Genomic DNA, 18,308 nt, shown 5'->3' on the forward strand with positions numbered 1-18,308 from the left:
AAGCTCTACTTCCACGATTTTTTTCATATTTTTTGGACCTATGGTTCAAAAGTTAGAGGGGGGGACACAATTTTTTTTTCTTTCGGAGCGATTATCTCCGAATATATTCACTTTATCAAAAAATGTTTGTGGAAGACCCCTATTAGGTTTGAAAGACCTTTTCAACGATACCCCACACTGTAGGGTTGAAGCAAAAAAAAAATCACCCCCGTGTAGGGGAGGTACCCTAAAAAAAATTAAAATTTTAGATTTTATTGTACGACTTTGTCGGCTTTATTGATTTATATATCCATGCCGAATTTCAGCTTTCTAGCACTAACGACCACGGAGCAAAGCCTCGGACAGACAGACAGACAGACAGACAGACAGACAGACAGACGGACATGGCGAAACTATAAGGGTTCCTAGTTGACTACGGAACCCTAAAAACAGCATTGTCTTATGTCATCATATCATAATTCATAATGAATTGGGTTCTTATGCCGCTTTATATAAAGTCTTATTTTAGTAACTCCCGACGCAGAAATTGAGGTGTTATATTTTTGACGCCAATATTTTTCTGTTTGTATGTCTGTGTGTCTGTCCGTCTGTCTGTAGCATGGTAGCTCTCTAACGGATGGAAAGCGAGTTTTCTTGCTGTGGTTCTTAGCTATGTTTGTTAGAAATCGATGCAGCAGTTTGAAGAGTATCAGCTCTTTTCCAAAATGACGTAAGGCTATGGCATAAATTTTGTTTCCATATTTTTAATTTAATACAACGTGTCATTCAAGAAGACGCGTGCCTTGACTCGTAATGTCATGTTATCAAAGGTTAGATTTGACAAATCTGCGCGTCATCTTGGATGACACGAACTATAAATATTGCAACCAGTGAATTGCAATTGATATTGAAATACCTTAGTGACCCCAATAGCGCCCACGTTCTCTCCAAAAGTATTGGTCCCATTGCCAGACCCCCAGAGACCAGCCAGTACTGTACCCAGACCCTCAGTACCTAGACCTCGGTTGATGGCATGGAGTGGAGGTGGTGGTGCCGCTAAAAATAAACGAATGTACAAAAACGAAAGCAATAGGAAGCGTGCATGAACTTATTGTGTGAGCATTATTGTGTACTTTTATTATGTACCTATGTTTAAACTTACTGAATAAACGTCTTTATTATTATTATTTATTGTATCTCCTTGGATTTCACGGGCCTATAAATCCCGGTCTTTTGATAGGCTTGCGTGGGGATATAGATCCAACACGTAGAGGCCTCTTGGAGAGCTTTAATGTCATGTAGAACGCCTGCTGGAACCCGTTCACGGGCGCAACAATAGACACCCATGAACCGGTCGTAACAGGCATTGGGACTATTGTAGTAAAGTGAACAGTATAACGGTCTATGGATTGAAGTTTGGGAGGACAATGAGACTGGGTTATTGCAAAGACGTCCGGACACCTGCCATAACAAACGTCCGGACACCTGCCATAACAATTATTATTATTATTATTATAACTGTAGGAGGCAGCACAGGAGCAGTCAGATTTTTGGCGCGAGGCGTAAATGTGATGTTTATTGTTCCGACGTAGCCCAAAAGATGGCAGAACCTACTATGCACAAGAAAACACGTGACGTGTAAATGTACATGTTTATGGTTCCGATTCAGGCCACAAGATGGCAGACCGTCCAACGCGCACGGTCCCTATACAATGCTTATCAAAGAAGAAAAAGTGATAAGGATTGTGGTGGATCATTTGTTGTCATGATAAATTCCAATAATGAGATGTATATGATATAGTCAAACAACGAAGCTCCGGCGCTCCTAGGTGTGACGAGTCAGTCCTCAGGTATCTTTGAGTCTTGATTCGTCAAACTTAGGACAGACTAATTTGGTCAGGCAAACGTAGAAGCTCAATTTCATAAACCTGCATTCGACCAGAAGTTCCTAATTGAACTAGTAGAATAAGTTTTCGGCAAACATTTAATTTTAAGTACAAGCTTATATCGCTGACTGTACTTTTCTTTCCAGAGGCATGTAAATACTTATCGAGACAAATTTAATATCCCCAAACCCAATTAGTTTGCGTTGTTATATCAAGTTTTCATGGCCACCTCCTGTCTTCATCATCAGATTAGCTCGATGTCATCATAACATTGCATTGTCATCCGATTTACAAATGTAAAAAAAATTTCAGCTCAGTCGGAATTCGGGAAGCGGGTCAAAAACTTCCAAGACTTGCCCCTCACTAACAAACATAACCTCACGTGTATTTTTTGATTTATAGTAAATCTTGTTTATTTTTCTATTTTCGTTGTAAATGTGACGTATATTTATCATACGCCCTCCAAATGCTCACTCCATACATCAGTTTTGATACCAAAATGCTTAATATATACGCGGTCGACATCTAGCATCGAGTAGCGGAACTCTCAGTACTGCTACTCGATAATAGATATCGCGGCAAATAAAAAAGTCTAATGCTCAACGATTTTCAGCTAATATTATAACCAGAGTATGTGTAGGAGTTGAAAATAGAGATCCGGTAATATTTTAGGAACTTACCACACATCCTAGCCGTGGTGGGGTAATAGCTGATAGACTCGACGGTGCATGCTAGCACGCCGGCCAGCATGCCTAGCACGCCCGCCACGCTCACCGTCGGTGTTCCCCATTGACCTGAGAACGAGCGATTTATACAATTAGGTACCTATTACTTAGGTCGCGGGTTCAAATCCCGGCTCGTACCAATGAGTTTTTCGGAACTTATGTACGAAATATCATTTGATATTTACCAGTCGCTTTTCGGTGAAGGAAAACATCGTGAGGAAACCGGATTAATCCCAAAAAGGTCTAGTTTACCCTCTGGGTTGGAATGTCTGGGTCAAATGGCAGTCGCTTTCGTAAAAACTAGTGACTACGCCAAATCTTGGGATTAGTTGTCAAGCGGATCCCAGGCTCCCATGAGCCGTGGCAAAATGCCGGGACAACGCGAGGAGGAAGAAGAGGTACCTAATTACTTATACTTGCTTATACGGTCTGATTCGGCCAATGCTTATAAGCCCTACGGGCCGATTCGAAACTTTAAGATACGTCAAATATTAGGTGTAGATACGATATAGACCGGATATGACTGGGTCAAAAGTCACGTTTCTTCAAACAAAAACGTATAAAGGTATGTAGTGCCACGTACTTAGTTCTTTAATGACGTTTTTGATTTGGTAAAATGTAAACATACCTTAATTACTGTAGCCGTACGTGTTCACGGCAAAACGAGCAAATTAACGAGCAAAGCTCAACCTAGCGTTAGGTGAAAGCGGCCGGAAAAATACGAACTGCCTTGCAGTTACTACGCACATCTATATAATTATACTTAAATAACATGTAAGCTCCAACTACCTAAAACAAAAATAATTATGTAATTAAAGCTAAACTTAGTTAAGATAATCTCCAAATATAGAGATTATAACTGAGTTCGGACTGTACCTCAACACTTAAATGAAAATAAACAGATTGAATTTTAATATTTACTGTAAACATTATTTACATAATCTTACCTACATATATACTTATTGCAAAACTAAGTGGCAAGTCAGATAGTAAATCATCGGAACCGCGTAATCTCCTCCGCACTTGCACTGCACGGAACTCACAACAGTCATGTAGGTAGTGTTACTAAGTGCAGGTAGTATTACTAAGTGCAGGTAGTATTACTAAAAGTGCTCGACTCGCCATTTGGTGCTGCGGCAAGTATACCTAAATGCAAACAATACCTAGATATGACAAACGGGCTGCCGTAATTCTAGGATGTTTACCTTACCTGGATAAGGGACTCTAAACCAGGGCGCATCCTCAATGATGACCACTTTGAGGTTCGCGCGCACCGGGTGAGGCGTCCGTCAGTGTCAGTACCAGGCACACAAACAAAATGGCTATCTTTAGAATGTTGTCAGTAATGTAGAGGAAATGAGACATATCCCAGGTGGGAGGAGGTGGGAGGTGAGGAGGTCCTCATGGTGTTACTTGACTCGCGTACAGACCGTATAGCGGAAGACATGTTGAGTAGTCAAACCTTCAAGAAAAGAGCGTACTCCCATCTTAAAGGCCGGCAACGCACTTACAACCCCTCTGGTGTTGCAGGTGTCCATGGGCGGCGGTAATCGCTTACCATCAGGTCTGCTCGTTTGCCTCTTCTACCATAAAAAAAAAAAGTTGCTGCTTCAGTTCATTTCCCCACACAACGTTGCTTTGTTTGTCCCTTTTCGTAGCATCTGTCATTCTGATCTTTCTTTTCGTTTGGCGTTTTTCGATATACTATTGTCAATTGTCATCGAGGCTAGGCCCCCAAGCTTCTACTTTCACCAAGCTAGGCCTCCAATGGGAGGAGAAGGTTTGAGAAGTTTACCTGGGTAAGGTACTCGGAACCAGGGCGCGTCCTCAATGATGACCAGCTTGAGATCCGTTCGCGCCGGGTGACCCACCGGCAGAGCGTTCGTCAGCGTCAAGATCAGACACACGAACCACATGATGGCTATCGTCAGGAGAACCTGCCAACACGTGTAAAGAGTATATGAATAACACTGTTACCGGCGGTAATTTACAGAAGACAACGACAAGACGCGAAAATCCAAAATCAAAAATTGATTTGCCTCTATGTCGATCGAATATGCAAGCGTCATATAGAGGTAGATAGCAGTATGTCCAGCCTTGACTGAAATTGATAAAGACAGAATAGGCCTACACTTTTACTTATTATGCATACTTTTATTCTTTTCAGCAATACAGAATAATTATCTGGGGCATTTAACTTCTGATTGTGTATGAGGTTACTGAGATTATAAAGGCAGTCATAATCACAAATGTTTCTACACAGCAATGGAGCATGATATAAGCTAAAGCTACCCGGCTCACATACATCGCAGCTGATCTATCCGAACCGAGCTAATGACGGAGTTAGCCCGCGGCCGACATGGAAACACGGCTTTTAATTACTGCTTGCTGCAGTTTAACCCGCTATTTCTGAGTTAAAGCTGATTAAATAGCGTGTAGTTCAAAATAAGACTTAGTTAGATACTCTTTATTAAAACACTAGCTTCTACCGCTACCGGCGACATCGTCTGTGTACTCGTAGAAACTATCTTATAGGTATCCTTACCTAGGACTCCACCATGACACTAAATTAGATCTAAATTAGTTCAGCGGTTTATGCTTAACTGCGTGAAAAGATAACAGAGAGACGTTACTTTCACATTTACTATATTATTTACTAGGCATGAATTCTAAACTTATAACCGAATACAAACGTCACAAAGCTGCCTAGCTTTGCTGTTTCATCTTACATACAATAATGGACTTATCCACTAACAACGAACGTGCTCAGCGAGCCGCGACTAGGATTCCACGTTGAACATTCCCATCACACACCGAGAACTAGGTTTTAGTATAACCAGTATACGCTTGAACGAGTCTGTAACATCATTTTGGCTTGGCATTTGGCTTAAAGAAGCCTGGAAACTTAATTCTAATCAGGTATTAGAATTACTAACTAGTAACTAACTGAAATGAAGTGAAAACTATGACAAAAACGACATCAGCGCTTAAAACCAAACGGGAAAACTAGCTCCCATTGATATTAGTCTGGTCTCCTCACAGAGAAACTACTAGTAAAAAAATATTTATAAGTATCTATTTCGTATGTACATTAATGCCGATTAAATAATCGGTAAGAGCCGGGGTTCGAATTCAGGAGCTCAGTTTGGAAGCCTCATTCCTCATAGTTTCGCTATTAAGTAACCTTTCGAGTTCCGAAATACGCAAAGTTGGAGATCACATTTCGATGGTTTGCGATATGGTAAGCGATATCTTAGTAGTTACGTAGTTAGGTGCTTTAGCCACGGAACCGCTTCAAATCCTCGTAAAGTGATATTTTAATTCTTATTCGTTTGTCACATGCAGCCTGGTGCTAGTGCAATTTAATTGAATAATCATTTATTCACAAGATCATATGGCACATGGGAATAAAGAAACTGACGAGTAGGAGCTACGTTCGGCCGTTAGGCATGTGAAAATTAATGTATGCGTATTAGGGTTCAGAACCGGGAAATCCCGGTCTCGAAAGTACCGGGAATTCCCGGTTCTTTTGTCAGTAAAATGGAACCGGGAAACCAAATTTGATTCCCGGTTCTTTCGGTACTTTCGGGAATTTTATTTTTATTAAGCGATTCACACTACTATTTACTTATTTACTCTTACTTTAATTTTCCACACTTTCTACTATTCAAACATTCAAAACTAACGTGAATAATTCAGCGTTAAAATAAATAACGCGCGAAATTAATGGTGCGCTCGATATTACCAATAACTACCTACACTCGCTCGCTGTTGCTAGGAAGGAAAGTAAGTATATAGTAAGTCAAGCTTCCCCGCGCCTGCCGCGCATGCCCCGCTCGCGCGCCGCAATCTTTCGTTCACTCACTCAGTTTTCGGATTGCAAACAACTCCGGTATCTCAAGCTGAACCCCTACAAACCTCACAAGGTGAATAGGCGAATGAACGTGAATTTGACTCTGATGTGCTTGAAGTTCAAAACATTGCTTTGACAAAAGGCGATGAGTTAAATGCTGAGCTTGCAAAGGCTGTTAGTGAAAAACGCGTTAGATCTTCTGCTCATGAAGATCTCTTTACGAATGTTAGGATTGAAATGGCTCTCTTTGAGAATGGAGGAGATCGTGGGCGTTACTTGTCTCAGGCATATGACCATCTATTAACGATTCCGCCAACCAGTGTTGAGCCAGAAAGAGTTTTCTCTTCGGCAGGTTTGTTATGCAACAAAATAAGATCTCGTTTGAGTGACAAAAGTCTAGATGCACTGTTGTTTTTAAGGTCCTATTATAGAGAAGAGAGAGCTAAAAGCTCTTAAAAAGCTAAACTTTGGTTACGCCATATTTTATGAATAGGTAGGTACTCGGAAAGAGATATTATTTTTAAATATTTTTTGGTAAAAAAGTTTAATTTTGTTTTCTTTGAAAAATGTTTAAGATATTTATAAATATTTAAGGAATCTCAGGTGACTGGCTAATTTTTACCATTTTATTGACAGTTAACACTTACTTAAGAACCTAACAAAAACACTGTGATTGATTATAGTCTGATTTATATATAATAAGTAATAACTTACTACTAGGTATGAGAATAGAAAATAGTTTAATTTTGTTGCTTTTGAAAAATGTTTAAGATAATTCTAAATGTTTAAGGAATTTAAAATGACTACCTAATTTTGACCATTTTATTGACAGTAAATACTTAAGATCCTAAGAATAACACTGTGATTGACAATAGTCTGATTTATATATAATTACTTACTACTAGGTATGAGAATAGAAAATAGTTTAATTTTGTTTTCTTTAAAAATGTTTAAGATAATTCTAAATGTTAAGGAATCTAAGATGACTGCCTTATTTTTACCCTTTAATTGACAGTAAATACTTACTTTAGTACCTAACAATAACATAACACTATGATTAATTATAGTCTGATTTATATATAATTACCTACTACTAGGTATGAGAACAGAAAATAGAAGAAAAAATTTCGAATTAAAGTTACTTGAATACAGAATTTTAGTTTACTTTTGAAGCATAACCCTTGTTTTCTATGACAAAAACTAGCAAGAACCGAAAATACCGAAAAAACCGGGAAATCCCGGTTCCGTAATACAAAAGTACCGAAATTCCCGGTTCTCAAAAAGAATACCGGTTCCGAAAACACTAATGCGTATCTAATTAAAGGATTGACACTCTTTAATAAAAAACAATTTAGTTCTTAAAAAAAAAAAAAAAAAAATTAAAGGATTTGTAATATAATGTGGCTTTCAATCCGATAATTAGGGGTAACCGCTCGAATAAAAAATGAAGTCGGAACTATTTAACATTCAGGAGTTGGTCTTGTTTGCTATCGTCTTGGCATAAGAAAACCTCCCATAAGATGGCCTGATGATGATGTTGGACGGAGGCGGAAAGGAACTTGAAGGTTTGTTGTACGGAATACATATTTACCACTGGCTTTTCGGTTAAAACAAACATCGTGAGGAAGCCGTCATACATCTGTGAGTAAATCATAATAAAGTACGACTCCCACTGAACAGGCGGAGTCGGGCCGCGTTGGAGTGCATTTCAGTACGGCTGCAAGACGATCCGCTCCTCGCGGACACAAACGGCTCCGAACGGACTCCATCGCGTGTGCCATACATAATGTATAAGCACATTGAAAATGCGCTCAGACTTCGCCCATTTGGTGAGAAACGTACTTAAGAGTGAATGTGTATCCACATAGGGCCAGCGTGGGAAATAGCCCAAGCCCTTTCGCGCATGAGAGGAGGCCTGTGCACAGCAATAGGAAGTATATAGCCGGAATAAATATTATAGAACATTATTACACAAATTGTGTAACTTAGTCAGTCCCACAGTAAGCTCAATAAGGCTTGTGTTGAGGGTACTTAGACAACAATATTTATAATATATAAATATTTATAAATACTTAAATACATAGAAAACACCCATGACTCAGGTACAAATATCCACGCTCATAACACAAATACATGCCCTTACCAGGATTTGAACCCGGGACCATCAGCTTCGTAGGCAGGGTCACTACCCACTAGGCCAAACCGGTCCTCACGTATATTATATTATTCAATATACTCACCGGGAACAGCTTGAAGAGCGGGAACCACTGGACTGAGCATCCGGTAGACCGTTTCCAGGACAGCGTGGGGACGCTCACGCCCCCCATACATTGCGAAAATACCGTCAGCAAAGTGAACGTCCTGAAACAACAACAACTTTTAGACTACTGGTCGCTTCACACATTCAAAGTCAAATATGAGTCAGAATTAAACCAATTTGTCAGTAGAAAAAGGCGTAAAATTCAACATTTGTATGGAAGTTCGACCACTTGCCTACACGTATATATGTCGTATTTTTGTACTGACAAAATTGGCATGCCAAACTTTTTTTTACGACACAGGAGGCAAACATGCAGACGGATCACCTCATGGTAAGCGATTACCGCCGCCCATGGACACCTGCAACACCAAAGGGGTTGTAAGTGCGTTGCCTGCCTTTAAGATGGGAGTACGCTCTTTTCTTGAAGGTTTGAATTTAAATGTGAATAACACTAAATTTTTCAGAATTTTTAGTATGTTAAACTTTATTGCACAATAAAAATAAGTACAAATGGCGGACTTAATGCCTTAAGGCATTCTCTACCATATATGTTAATAATATATGTTATTGACACAATGAAAAACTAGGTTTATAGGTTTTCCTTTAGTTCAAAATTTGCAATACAATATTTTTTTTAAAAAAAGCGTAACCTAGAAATATTATGCTGAAGCGATCGACATCAAAATCAAAGTGATTTGTTAAGATTTAATAATAATAATCAATAACAAATCCAGTAAGTACCTAGACTTGGCTCACGAGATAACCGCCATGTGGGATGTTGATTCGACGATCATTGTCCCGATAGTCGTTTCAGCGAACGGTCTCATAGCGAAGAGTCTCGAACAACACCTTGAGAGACTCTCGCTAGGTGGTTGGATCAAGGGTCAGATGCAGAAGGCGGTGATCTTGGACACGACGCGTATAGTACGTCGGTTCCTCTCTCTGCGGCCCTGACCACCGGCAGCTTGGGCCCTGCCCCGCTGCTGGCGGCACCCTAGGTTAGGTTTTTTATAATGTGTTTATATCTTTTGTATTGTTTTGTAAGTGTTTTTATATTTTACTTTTATATACATATTGTAAAAAGCCTAATCTGAGAGAAAAAGATAAATAAAGGAGATAATAATAATAATAATTCAGCCTATATACGTCCCACTGCTGGGCACAGGCCTCCTCTCATGCGCGAGAGGGCTCGGGCTATAGTCCCCACGCTAGCCCAATGCGGATTGGGGACTTCACATACACCTTTGAATTTCTTCGCAGATGTATGCAGGTTTTTGTGGCCCGTACCAATTAGTTTTTCGGAACTTATGTACGAAATATCATTTGATATTTACCACTAGCTTTTCGGTGAAGGAAAACATCGTGAGGAAACCTGCATACATCTACATCTGTTAAGATTTAGTTAGTGGAAAACGTTGTCAAATACCGTTATTTCGTCAAGATTCGAAAAGCTATTCCTCTTAAGGACGTCGTGACCTTCCTTTTACGTGTGACTTCGTTGTAAAACAGTGAGAATTCTGTACATACTGTATATTTTGTAAAAGTGATTAATGAAACTCGGCTGCCAAAGAAAGGCGTCGACAAGGCGTCGAATGAGAATGCTTCTATGACTGACCTTGATGTGAAGTAGACCGAGAATTCCGCAGCAAACCATACGCCTGCAATAACTGTAACGTCATATTTTTTCGTACTAGGTGCATAGAAGTAGTCAGCGTAGAAATAGGCGTAAAACCAAACCAGGCCAATTCCAACAATTGATACATGGATCTGACATCATTCCAATACGAAATGGTTCCAATCTCCTTCAGAGGACCTGCTGAATTGCGCATTATGTCAAACATAGGCACATTTAGTAGGACACAGCACAGCGGATGTCATTCCAGATCTAGAGCAGAGCCCAACTGGGGAAGTACCTCAACCTTACAGAAAACCGCAGCCAAATAACTACTCATAGTGTTGTGTTCCTGCCAGTGAGTAAGGTTGCCAGAGCTCAACGAGGGTGCGGAGTGTTAGGGTTGGCAGCGCCCGCGTAACTCCTCTAGAGTTGCAGGCGTACATAGGCCACGGAGACTTCTTACCATCAGGCAGGCCAACAACCAGAAATGCCACTTGAATCTAAAAACGTCACTTTTGACACTGACAGATCAGTATCAAATCACTATTCTATTGAAATGAGATTTAATAACTGAAACTCGAATTGGGCTGTATATGACTACGCGCCCACAGAATCCGTCATCATCTATTTAACAAAAGAGATAAGAATTACACAATACACAATGGCAGATACTTTAATACGAGAGTGTGTCTCTATTTGGAAATGTGTTCATTCATTACAGATACTTTTGAGGACTTGATTTACAAAATATTTATACAAAAAATCTGTAACTATCTTTTTTCGAATAGTCGAGAGGAAAGGAAGAAGAAAAGTGGTCAATTTAATTCAATAGACAACTCATTGAATCATCGAAATTGGCTCTGTATTTTCGGCGATGATATTTTCTCATTACAAGGGATTTTTTATAAAATTGTTCACTGCAAACTACAAAATCCTGTACATAACGGAGAACCCTTTGTATTCGTCTCAAAACCCCTCTCTTAATCTCTAATGGAACAACACATTATGAAAGGATCACGCTCCCCTGTGTCCTCCGCGTGCGTCCAGTCTGCGGCGTAACATCTAGATATTAGGCCGTAGTCGGCTAGACGTTAAAATGCAAGTGCATGTGCTGATATTTAGGAGCACCATGGCCCTTCAGATACATTTGAGATAGTTACGTAAGTATATCGGAGGTCATAAATGACTGGTTTGCCGAAGGTTGCTTCGTGAACTGCCTCCAATCAGCATATTGGCCCCGGGGAATTTGGGTAATGGGATTTTTAGTTTACAACGAAACTACAAGGCCAATTCGAACGTACACTTACATCAAAATGATATCTAGCTATCGTGCGTCTCATCCGCGCCAATACATGTACGGTACGGACAAGTACCATCGAAATGCACGATAACTGAATGACATCAGTTGTTCGAATTGGCCTGGAGGTGCGTTGTAACTTCAATTTATGTAATGAAAAGTTTACAGAATGAATTTTCTTACGAGGCAAGGTTTTTTGCGCCGTTCTAGTTGGTACCTATTTTTTCTAGCTTTAGGCTGCGCTTCCACCATATGCATGCATGCATTGCCAGGATTAGGGATTGCAATCCGGTCCGGCGGATCCGGTAATCCGGCCGGATCCGGCACTTTTCAGGAGCTACCGGATCCGGTAAAAATCACCGGATCCGGACCGGATCCGGTCAAATAAAAAAAACGCCTAAATACAGCATGCACTGTGCGGTTTAGATGAGGAAAAGGCGACGGATGAGAGGTATGAAGTTGAACAGAGCATAAAACGAATGAAAAAGTTTAAATTTAGTTAAATAAAAATATATTTATTATGACGATGACTGGGAACAGAAGTTGCCTTTCATGTTGGTGGCAAGATACGACGATTTCATAAATACTGTAATAGAAGGAAAAATTAAACGATGGAGATGCCATGGAAGTCATTTGTAATTTATGCTAAAGAGAAGAAAAGAGTGTCATAATGTTGTGATAGGAGATTAAAAGTAAACAAATGAGCAGGATTAAGTCGGCGGTACTCAACCGACTAGAGTTGGGCTAATCAATATGTGTTACATGTGTGAATGAATATATGATTGTAAGTTTGTATTGAAAATGAATGTATAATGATAACATTGATAATCTTTAGTTTACTTCGATTTTATATATATATATGATAAAATTGTTTATTTTCTATTCAAATTTGAGAGAGAATCTTTTGTATTTACAATTTCATCCAATCTTATGCAATTTCGTTCATGGTACATGCTACTCTACGTCTAGCCAATTCTTTATTTGATCCATGTAACTTTTCTCAGGGAGTCCCTTTCCGCGATGGATTTCAATCCTACACTCTATTATTTTTGGCATGAGGTCGTCGTGTCATGTTCCATTCCCTATAATTTGACCAATATAATTTTCTGTAAATTAAAAAAAGTTAAATTTTTTAAATCATACAGTCTACTACTTTCTTGGGCAAAAAATGAGGGAAAATTTAATATCATTTTGGTTAATAGTAAAATATCTTATTTTCTTACTAGAATGGATGTCAACGTTACAAAGAATTCAATCAAGGAACAGTTACGAAAACTTGTCTTTTCAAGGAGTTCCAATTCCCACCCCACATCCCATTACCGGGCTTTGGAAACTAATCAAATTTATAATTGTAAACGAAAATTTGAGCACTTGTGAATAGTTATATATAATAAATGGCCAATTTCATATTTAGGTTTTTAAGTGATATTGACAATGTCACACTTTTTACTACGAAGGGTTATTTTATTGTTAAGATGTTATTTATTAACTTCAAATTATAGATTTAGGCATACGTATTACGCAAAAAACCAGAAAAATATGTCATTTAATTAACTTTCATATCCCTATACCAAACCGGATCCGGTCCGGCCGGATCCGGCCGGATTGAAAATCAATCCGGTTTGCAATCCCTAGCCAGGATGCATTGCGAGGGACGTGTTTGTTAAGAATGACTTCAGCTATTGGTTCTTAAGGGGGTCCCCAACGCCTCCTCCTTTAAGGTAGGGTCCTTTAGTTTTCTAATGTTTTTTGTAGCTTATCATATTAACAGCAACGGCTGTAAGCAATATATAAGGCTGTAAAAATAAGTGTTCATTTCTTTCAAAATCCGGCAGACCGAAATAGAGATAAAAGATTGAAGAATCGATAGCTGTTTGTCTTATAATTCTATCTAAAATGGAAATGAAGGAGTAACGACTCAAAACTAGTCAAAAATCGATGAAAACCGCGGGAAACCCCTTAGTGCCTTTGCTGGATATACAGGGTATTGTTTATTCAGTCACCTGCAATAATTTACGGAGCTGATGGGGGATCAGCCCAGGACATGCAATATCGGACGGTTTCCAATTCCGGAACTGATTTTCAATATTGGGTACCCATTCCGGAATTCCGGAACTGGTTCCGGAATTGGGGTTCACCATATTTTTATTGGATTTTTTAATAAAAAACAACACAAAAATTTTAATTCTGATACATTACGTTTATCAAAGACAGTATTGTTTCAATGGAAATTAATTTGAAGTATTATTAATCGAGAAATATCAATAAATTGAGTAGTGCCGTCTTTGCACCTCTTATTTTAGCACTTTATTACTAAGGTCACTTTTATTCACTTCAATGATGCGGCATATTTATTTGGGGAAACTACGAATGCTAGCAAACCTTTGATGTCTAATTTTATATACTGTCTAAATATAACGGCTGCGTAGCCTAGTAGGTAGTGGCTCTGTTTATGCAAAACATACTTAAACGTTACGCTTTTCAAAGTTTGGTTTTTTCATTACTACCTAGTGCCTAATTCAGAATATAATATGTGCTGCTACAGATCCGAAATCTTTCATTAACGAAACTTCTTTCTGAATTGTAAATATAATATCCAATTTTTACATATTGACTTATTTTCCAAACGCGTTATTCAATAAAAAGACATGTCAATATCGATAACATTCATTCTAATGCTAAAAAAACGAAGTCTAGCAAGTATCAAAAGTAAAAAAATCGATGGTTAATGCGGCATGTTAATGCATGCTGTTATACTTCAGACTTTAGTCAGCGACGGCTAATAGTAATAACACTAGCAGAGACTACACTCTGTTAACGACTTTCAGTAGTAATCGTAATAAAATCTAATTAAATAACTTAAATCCAATTCCGGAATTTTCGATATTCAGTGGTCTCAATTCCGGAATTGTAATATAGGATAATTGCTCCTAGATTCCGGAATTTCGAAATTCCGGAATCTCGGATTGCAAGCCCTAAGTTCAGCGCGATGGAGATGTTTACCAATATTTTTCAAATCTGAGAATAGGCTTGCACTTCAATCTTGTTATTAAATCTCATTATCGTCCCTCAATAACAACACCCTTGCCCCAAGCAAATAAAGTTCAAATTCCAATAAATCAAATACCACAATATTGCAAAAGTTGACCATCACACCATCTGAAGTATTTCCTCTGACCGCTTTCATGTATGATTGATGTTCTTTGACAAAAGACGACATTTAACAAGAAAATTGCGTGACTTACGTTATTTTGTTTCGGAAAAGCGTTATGACGGATGACCGTCCGATGTCTTTTAACAAAACACGACTGTTATACACCTCTCATAGTCCTTAAGTCAAACATAGAAGGTCTACAATTGCTTGACCGATTGCCTCGTTTATTTGGCGTTCTGTAATTTCCCGATCCATCTTATCCGACTGCGGCGAAGGAGGTTATTTACGCCAGAAAGAACTGGTTTTAGAAGATAATAACTGTCGTCAACTGGAGGACAAGGCGATATTTCATCAGTTTTGTACGACAGGAGCGGAAAAATAATAGATACCTGCCCGCTTTAAACGACTTCAAACAGGCGGTGAAAATATGTGGGAATCCATGCCTAAAGGGTCCTTATGCTTCATGTGCATAAGGCCCCTTTTCTGGTGGATATCCGCATATGGACCTAAATTAATTAATTATTTTAATCAGACTACACAAACTATTAAGACTATATGTAATATATGTTTGTGTCCCCAAAAAAAGCTGATTTTGGTGTTTCATATATGTATCAGTTGATTCGTGACGGGTAGAAAGGACGTCACGGATCACGGCCATTAAAGTTGTTCATTCAAAAAAAAATTTAAATGACAGATTTATAGATGTCATAACTCCAGTAAAAACGTCCGCAAGAGTTTTCAACTCAATTTATTTATTTCAGAAATTTTACATTCCATATCATGTTTTTGTTACCATGTCTCGGTTTTATTTCTGTTAAAAGTTTTTAGCAAAAACTCCATTTTTGATACAAGCCATTATCGCTGATTGTACTTTTCTTTCCACAAGACAACTAATCCTCATCGAGAAAATTCTAAAAACCCCAAACACAATTAATAGGTTGCGTTGTTTTATCACAGAGTTCCTATGGCCACCTCCAGCCTCCATCATCAGATCAGCTAGATGGTACCATAATATTGCATTGTCACCCGACTTATATATTGTATGCAAAATTTCAGCTTCATCGGAAACCGGGAAGTAGATCAAATTTAACTTGCAAGATTTGACCCGTACAAAAATACATTGCAAGTTAAATAAAAAACTTGTAAAAAATATATCGGGTGTCTATTGTTTCCCATAAAGTTTTAAGTCATTATGTATTGTTTGTTCCCATTTTCGTTAGCCATAATTTGGTTTTTTCTCAGAAACGCGTAACTTTTTAGGATTTCCATAAAACACACCTAACCTAACCTATCTATAGGATAACCTAAGGAAATTCCTGAAAAGTTAACGGTTTCAGAGTTATGACTAATGATAATATGACTATCATTACGTTATGACTTTCAATAATTATGCCAAACAAAGGGATCCGAATATTTCCAATTACGTAATCCAGCTGCGTCGTTTTAACTCAAGTGACATTTGATACTCGGCGCGGCGGCCACCAGTCTCCCCAGACATCTAGCTCGCACTCATTAATTAAAAGCTCATAATTGCTCCGTCCCACCCCACGGTTCTACGAGTTATTTGGATTGATTTCAATCTCTGCCTGCCGTACGAATCGAAGTTTTGCAAACTTTCCAAGCTTTCCAAGGAGATAAATCTTTAACATTTTAATTAATGTGTATAAATTGTATTTTAAGTATGTGTTTTAATTGTGTTTAAAAGCCTTTTCCAGAACACACAGTGGCCGAAATATTTTCTACTTGCTGCCTTTGGAACATTTTCTAGCGTGGCAGCTCCAGCTCCAGCAGCGTCCAACTCCTAAGGTTATCCATCCATGTTGTTTTTCTTTTCCCTCTTCCCCTTTTTCCTTAGATTTTTCCCTCTATTATCCCTTTAACAGTATTATATTTGTCATGTCTGTATACATGTCCAAAGTAAGCGGTTTTTCTTTTCATTATTGTAAGTACTAATTCTTATTTCTCTTTCATTATTTTTAGTACTGTTTAATGGCTAACTTTGTGTCGCCAAAATATCTTAAACATGCGTCTGTGTATCCACATCTCAACGGTGTCACGTTTATTAACCAAAATAAGTGAGACGGGAAAATGCCGACGCTAAATTAATATCAGATTTCGGTCATTAATTCACCTGTATGAAAATTATATAATCTTGTTGCGTACGCTTCCTCTAGTTCAATAACCTTATCCATCATAAAGCTCGTCGTATGAAATATTATATAAATATTATAAATAAAGGATAGGATATTGGGGAAGAACTGTCTCCCGTTGACCTCATGATCTTGAAGGTCCAGCGTATAAAGCACCGGCATGTGTGAAATTATGAGAAATTTGATATTAGGTAGGTATAGTTTAGTTACAGGTAGGCATGGCAATTATTTCAACTATTGTGATGGCAATATATTTTTAACCAAATTGAAAACATTTCATATACCTAATGAAAAGTGATTAAACCAAAAGCTTCTTAATAGTGTGAGTGATGGTTATAAAAATATTGTTTAAAACTTTTTGAGTTGGAAGTTTATCGTCGTATAGGACATGAAAAAATACAGTAGGTATTATTTCCGAACCAAAGTAAGTATACCTAGTTAGGATAAAGTGTTATGTATTACACGCAGTGCCGGATTAACCCTTAAGCAAAATAAGCACTTGCTTAGGGCACCACGTCTAGGGGGGGCACCAAAATCGGAGGAAAAAAAAACGTGCAGGCTGCATTAGTATCGTAGTCGCAGTGTAGTGGAGTATGTATACAAAACTTTATGATACGTGTGTAAGTACCCATCTAATAACGAAGGGTCGTAATAGTAAGAGAGCGAGGACACGTAAGCACGTCTCCAACGTAGGCCCTTGCTTTGACCCCCAAAGCTCATGGCCAAAAAATCTTACCATGCCCAGCCGATTTTTTCGACGTAGATTACCGATATTGTAGCGAACTCTGCTCTCTTGCACGCCAGATTTGTCAGCTAGGCCGAGTTGCTGCAGAGCCGCGATCCTACGACCTAATTGTCAAAATAAAGGGCCCCGCGAATTCCGAAAACCAAAAGCATCCTAATTCGTGCTTTCGAGTTAAGCCAAACGCCGAGTAGAAGGAGAACCGTGATATGTTCGTTTTGAAGCCACTCTTTTACAGTTTGGCGTTAGGTCTTATGCGGCGCTAGGCTAGTAGGCCTTCTACTTTATGCAAAAGTCGATCTTCTGTCTTATTTTCACTTGCCCATGGGTCCAAATCCAAGCTTTCCTCTCTCGCAGCTGGGCCTTCCGCTTTGCTCACACTACTGGTTGTATTGTATGATAAAGCTCCGGATGTCCAGCCATTCCCACCTCGCCATTGGTCAATTCTTCCAGCTCGACCTTTGGCCTCATTCGCACGCGCCAATCGAAAGCTCCGCGTCAACCTCATGAAAAGCTAAACCTTAGACTTTGCCTTTAAAAACACTGATTTAAACTTTCACGACTTAGGCCAATCAAATTAGATAAAAAATAGCGTTTTGAGGAATTAATTCCCAGCAAGCTGGAAATCGTTTTAATACTTTCATTTG

The 18,308-nt window shown here is 38.7% G+C and overlaps 2 protein-coding genes across 5 annotated transcripts in view; both read right to left on the reverse strand.

The window, feature by feature from the left end:
* LOC133521813 (cilia- and flagella-associated protein 52) overlaps positions 1–18,308 on the reverse strand; it is a 355,058-nt gene that overhangs the window by 166,556 nt on the left and 170,194 nt on the right. The window lies entirely within an intron of this gene.
* LOC133521815 (solute carrier family 23 member 2) overlaps positions 1–18,308 on the reverse strand; it is a 55,969-nt gene that overhangs the window by 4,639 nt on the left and 33,022 nt on the right. For all 4 annotated transcript variants that reach the window (XM_061856890.1, XM_061856889.1, XM_061856891.1 and 1 more), the window contains 4 exons: positions 8,684–8,804; positions 4,386–4,527; positions 2,546–2,659; positions 896–1,035 (listed from right to left, as the gene is read on the reverse strand). In XM_061856890.1, the coding sequence (XP_061712874.1) occupies positions 896–1,035; positions 2,546–2,659; positions 4,386–4,527; positions 8,684–8,804 (517 nt within the window). The remainder of the gene's footprint in view (positions 1–895; positions 1,036–2,545; positions 2,660–4,385; positions 4,528–8,683; positions 8,805–18,308) is intronic.

This window comes from Cydia pomonella, chromosome 10 (assembly GCF_033807575.1).
Source record: "Cydia pomonella isolate Wapato2018A chromosome 10, ilCydPomo1, whole genome shotgun sequence".
Classification (NCBI taxonomy): domain Eukaryota; kingdom Metazoa; phylum Arthropoda; class Insecta; order Lepidoptera; family Tortricidae; genus Cydia; species Cydia pomonella.